Consider the following 6,000-nt stretch of genomic DNA (forward strand, 5'->3'; position numbering starts at 1 on the left):
CTTTAAATGTTCAGAGCAGGTTATTGGGCCACTGAATCATATAAACCGTGTCACCTGGTTGTCTAACATGATCAATTTTTCCTATGCCTAGTGCCATTATGGAGTGTACTGTCCTTCTAGGTGGCTGTTTTTACAATGGCCCTTGGTTGGGCTGTTGGAATAGTGACTAATTGCACCCTCTCTTGTTAAGAAGTGGATTGCATTGAGAGAGCAGCAGGATGGAGCTTGTTACTTCCCTGCAGTGGTGGACCAATTTTAGCTGTGTAAAGAGTTGACTTTGTGCATTTTTCTCTTCCTCTTCAGATATGTCTCGGAACAGTCTCTTTCCGGGTACGCTTACTCGGAAATGTTCATTCCCTGCCACTTTTTTTGGCTCACTTTGTTTTTGAATACTGTCCGGTGATTGTTGAATAAAGGCAGGATCAGGTTTCCCCCTTGTTTGCTTTCCCATCCTGGGGGAACACAGCTGACCTGGTGATGTTTGTCTACACAAATGCTGGAAACACTCAGCAGGTCAGGCAGCACCTGTAGGTAAAAGCAAAAATAGTTAACGTGATTCTTTCATGTAAGCTGTCTGATCTGTTGAGTATTTCCAGCATTTCCTATCCAGTTTCTCTTTTTAAATGATCAAACAGCAATTTCAGTTTTACATCTTTTAGATTAGATTACTTAGTGTGGAAACAACAGGCCCTTCGGCCCAACAAGTCCACGCTGACCCGCCAAAGTGCAACCCACCCAGACCCATTCATCTACATTTACCCCTGCACCTAACATTAGCATGGCCAATTCACCTGACCTGCACATTTTTGGACTGAGAGGAAACCGGAGCACCCGGAGGAAACCCATGCAGACACTGGGAGAATGTGCATACTCCACACAGTCAGTTGCCTGAGGCGGGAATTGAACCCGGGTCTCTGGTGCTGTGAGGCAACAGTGCTAACCACTGTGCCGCCCATCTTGCAGCTATAGTGACTTTCAAAAGGCTGCTCAGCCTAAGCAGAGGGATTATTGAATTCCTCATAAACAGCAATGAAGTGGCAGTCAGCTGGGCTTCACCTTTGCCTGAGGACAAGGCCATAATTGCATACATGGTGTGGACCCTGCATATTGGGAATTAAGGCATTATTGTCCACTATCTGCAAGTGCAATTTCTTTGCCGAAGTGCACTTGATCCAGTCACCTGAAGGTGGTTTTCTGGTCAAGTTAATGTGTAACATGTACTATCAGGGATCCTTTTCTGCCTCCACCCTTCCAGTGGCCAGGGAGAATGACTGTTTGTTTGTTTACTTTTCAAGTGGTTGATTTAGAAATCTAGTTATCAGAATACATTCGCCAGTCTGTTTTGAGACTGGTATCAAGAGTCCTTGGTTCTGTAGGACATCATGTTAGGTAACCTTTTCAATCCCAGCACTGGCCAATCCCAAGAGAGATGGGTGAGCAGTGCACGTCAGAAGCATGGACTTAGTGAAAAAGTTGAGGACCAGATGACTAATTATGGATCTAGACTGACACCAAAATGCCTTAGTAAGGAGCCACTTGTTCTTTGATAAATCCGGGCACAAGGAAATCAGGAGTGACAGAACCCAGGAACTGCATTTGTGGAATGAGCAACATTTTGAACCAGAGAAAGTGACACGTGCATGCAGTGACCAGTTTTACATGGGCTGAGCCAAGATGTTAGGTTATTTATTTCACCATACTCCTCGGTGGTCCTTTTAGGATCTCTTGATCACTATGACATTGCCTATCTTGCTAATATTTTATTGTTCAGTCTCCTTTTTTTGGTCATTTCAGATGTTTGGATATATAAGCTGTTATGCGTTTATTTTACCACATTTTCCTTGCTGACACTTTCTTTTTTCTCTCTCTCTCTTCAGGAACATGCCTTTGAGAGCAGTCAGAAATATAAAGAAGGAAAATTCATTATTGAATTGGCCCACATGATTAAAGACAATGGGTGGGAATGACCAGCGTGCTGCAGACCCCTGCTGCTTTTTTAGGACTGTATGAGGCTGATCTAATGGACAGAAAATGCTCTGCTATGGGACAGCTTAATAACATTTGACTTTTTTAAAAAAAAACTTTACAGCTGAACCATTGATGTCGCCTTCTTGTCAGCCCTTTTTGCTTTTTTTAATCTCTGTCTAGGTTTGGTGTTCTCTCCTGTGAAACACTGTAGACATCTATAGAGGAACTGTTGTTTCCTGCGCTCTTTACAGTTTGAGTGAAAGAAGAATAATTGAAGTTTTATTTTTGGGAAGTGTAGCTTTATAAGTGACTTCTGAACTTGGCTGTCCTCCCTTCCCTTTCTTTAAACTCCACTGTGTATCTCTTCTATAGCTGTGCATGCTTTTACACTAGACAACTGGATGAGCTGAGCAGCATAGAGAGGGTTGAGGAGGGAGTTATGTATGTATATACATGTATATTAATGGATATGTGTATATATCATACACCATAAATGTAGCAATTTTATTTTTAAAAACAAGTTGTTTTGGGATTGGAATAATGGTCACAATGTTGTGGCATTGAGATAGTTGAATCCCATTATTTGCATTTGATTTCTTCTGTTACTTCCAAACTGTGGCTGATGTCCAGGAGGCAAGAATCTAGTGTTCAACAGCTGCAGTGATGATGGGGAACAGTTGGGGGAGAAAGAGGAACCACTGAAATTGATTTTTGAAGAACAGACATGTGGCTGGTTCCATGTATTGCCGTACACTAATGCACTGGATAAAACCGGGCACAAAAAGAGAAGTCTTCTGGATGTGATATCCATTTTCTAAGTGTAGAGCTGAGCTCCCGGTCTTTGGACCGTTATGACTTTAAATGAACGCAGGAAGTTCCTTTGCACATGCCTGGGAAATGGGGATTCATAACTAGACACATTACCAGAACTTTGTTTTTGTTCCTTTTAAAATAATTATATATTTTTACCTTTATTGCATTCTCCTGTTATGATCCTTTTTTTTTGGCAGATGGCCATTCCCTGTTGGAGTGTGGATAGTTTTTTTGGGTGCAATGGTTTGCTGGTTAAATCATTTTCTTTTGTCGTGTGGGCTCACTACATGCAACGGTGCACTCTGCTGCTAAAAGTCTCTTGTGCAGTGTTAACAGGAAGGTCTAGAAAAGAAAAAATTCCTCCTTTTGTGATGTTTTTCCTTTTTTTTTAAATTTTAAAGAGTGTCACAAGTGAGATTGCTCTCATTTCCTATCAAATAAAGTGTTTCTATCACTGCTTAAATGTAACTTTTTGTTTGCCTGCACTCTTGCTGTCAGAATTCTGTTTCCCTGGTGCGGTGCAATGATTTTGGAACTCTTCGCGGATGGGTCCCAGTTACATGAGCGCCGTTGAAGGAGGGGAAAAAAATGGGGCCAGTCTGGTTACTGAGCCAATTTCCAGCAGGGTCACACTACAGAAATTATATACTTGAAGCAGACTACAGATGGAAAATCTTGTTAAATCAGTTTCCCTATATATAAAAACATTTTTTGTACATTTAGAAGAAGAAAAAGCATATTTAAGGTTTTATACATATTTTTACTGGGTAAGTTAATTTTGCTTCCCCTGCCTGAGCACTTTTGTTCTCTGGAACTTGTCTTTTGTTTCCATAACACACACTGTCTCTTTGTAAGCTGATTTAAAAGTTTGTTTTCTTTTTATTTTTGAGAAATTCTCTCCATTTTTAACTTTTTATTTTTAATAAAATTGATTTATGGGGCTGGGGTGGTGGGGAGTGGATGCAGCTCTTCCTGGATCAATCTGGGAGACCTATGAGCTGGCCGATTCCCAAGTAAAATCTGTTGGTTTAGCCTTCAGAGACTGGGTAACACTTTTTAAACTTTTGTATTTTTCTTTCCCAAAATCAAAACAATAGTTCTCTGATTTTTGTTCTGTATAGATTTGAGGCTTTAGAGTTGTTAATATATGTCCAGAATGTGTGCAGTGCTCTGAAGAGCAATGATCGGTAGTGACTGATTAGTGCGAGGGCAACGTGACAGTCAGAAGTGTGCTTTCTGCAAGAATGGTTGATAATATTACAAGTTCTAAAGCTTGTTCTGCATTAGAAATGTAATGATTTTTATGCCTGAATTCTTTTAATTTTTTGAGAAATAAACATTTGAATGCTTTCTTTCCCCCCCCCCCCCCCCCCCCTCCCCTATAGCTATTGGGACTATACATTGCTTTGCTGATCTGTCTTGAAACTACATCAACTTTGTGCAGCAACTCACTGTATTGTACTGGAGTTAAAATAAAGACTTTCACCAGGACACAACCTGTCTGTCAATGGTGGTTGAGACATTAGCAGCAATGAGAGGCACACAGATAGGCGTCTCTGGCATTCATGCCACGGCAGCACTGTCCTACATAACAGAAACATATATGAAGTTGTAGTTAAAACATTTCTGGCAATTTTGTTTGCTAATTTGTGATTGTTCTTGCGTGCGAAGTATATTCCACCCTGAAGTGAAAGATGATTCTGCTAACATTAGTGAACCTTCCTGCTTTTATTTTACAAGAGGATGGAATGAGATGCTGAGCCAGAATTGTTGGTTTAAAGGCAGTGTGCTGTTTTTGGACCTTGCTTTGAAATGGAGCTTCCCTTTCTCTAAAATGTTCCAAATGCTTCTCTCTCAATTGGGTTTAAGTGGAATTGTTGGCCATTACCAGGTGGAATGGTTAGATTTGAAACATTAACCTATTCTTTCTCCTTCCTAGATCTTGCATTCAGTCCTTTGGAAATATAAACCTTGATGATTGAAAAGGCATTTTGTCTTCCACTTATCAGGACAATTCATTTTCAAATAAAAGATAATCAGTTAAAAGGACAAACAGTGTTATTTGAGTGCTGATTGATTAGTAAGTGGATTCTGATTGGCAGGAGTGTTGGCTTGGAGAATGGATGTTTACTGACTTCAATTTAAACTCTTTCACAGTTTTAAAACCTGATTGGCTCTGCTCGGTCAAGACGTTGCCCTGTCGAATGCACCAGCAATGCCTCTTGCCTATTTTATAGAGATGAAGTAGGTGCAATGTGTACATGTTCTCTCTGCCGGCAAAGAACAGGGTCTGTGTATTAATTAGCTTCCAGTACGCAGACAGAATGAACATGTACACATTGTGTCTATTCCAACATATTCTTGCTGCCTGCATTCAAGAAGCCATGTATGTTAATACATAGGGCTCTGTTCTTTGCAGATAGAACGTGTCAACTGATTATGCCTGCTTCAACTTGGTGAATGTTTGTTGCCTATTTGGTTCATTCCTCGTAGCAACAAATGTCTTAACCAATCAGTCAACCTGCTTGCCTCAAAATTCAACTGTCATCCTCAAACTGCTGCATTGATTTTGGCAATGCCTTTGGCAAGTTAACTTGCCAATCAGTCAGCACTCCCTAATGCAGAAAAGTGTTGTTTCCTCTTACACTTTCTGCCAAAAACAAGAAATTCCAAGTCTTGGGACACAACTTTTGACAAAATGTCTTTTTCCAGTGATTGTCAATGTCTCCTATTTTTAGTTGCAAGGAATCTCTGCTTGGCTCAATTAAATTGACTGTTGCGTAACCCAGATTAACAGTTTTTAAGTTTTGCACTCCTGTTCTATATCTTGTTTTGATTACTTCTGAAGACCGCCTCCACCTCCATAAATGTCTTAGCATTAGTGCAGAGTTATTCACTGCTTGTATTGATGAAGTATTTAAATGTTCCAAAGCACTTGGAGTCATAGAGATGTACAGCATGGAAACAGACCCTTCGGTCCAACCCGTCCATGCCGACCAGATATCCTAACCCAATCTAGTCCCACCTGCCAGCACCTGGCCCTTATCCCTCCAAACCCTTCCTATTCATATACCCATCCAAGTGCCTTTTAAATGTTGCAATTGTACCAGACTCCACCACTTCCTCTGGCACTCATTCCATACACGTACCACACTCTGTTTGTTTGAAAACATTCCCTGTCGGTCTCTTTTATGTCTTTCCCCACTGGCCCTAAACCTA

At 40.7% G+C, this 6,000-nt stretch overlaps 1 protein-coding gene across 4 annotated transcripts in view; it reads left to right on the forward strand.

Moving 5' to 3' along the window:
* ypel1 (yippee-like 1) overlaps positions 1-4,660 on the forward strand; it is a 45,584-nt gene extending 40,924 nt beyond the window's left edge. For all 4 annotated transcript variants that reach the window (XM_072587118.1, XM_072587114.1, XM_072587117.1 and 1 more), the window contains exon 5: positions 1,878-4,660. In XM_072587118.1, coding sequence (XP_072443219.1) covers positions 1,878-1,967 — 90 coding nt within the window. In that variant the 3' untranslated portion in view covers positions 1,968-4,660. The remainder of the gene's footprint in view (positions 1-1,877) is intronic.
* The last annotated feature ends 1,340 nt before the right edge of the window (positions 4,661-6,000 follow it).

Source organism: Chiloscyllium punctatum, chromosome 17 (genome assembly GCF_047496795.1).
Source record: "Chiloscyllium punctatum isolate Juve2018m chromosome 17, sChiPun1.3, whole genome shotgun sequence".
Lineage (NCBI taxonomy): Eukaryota > Metazoa > Chordata > Chondrichthyes > Orectolobiformes > Hemiscylliidae > Chiloscyllium > Chiloscyllium punctatum.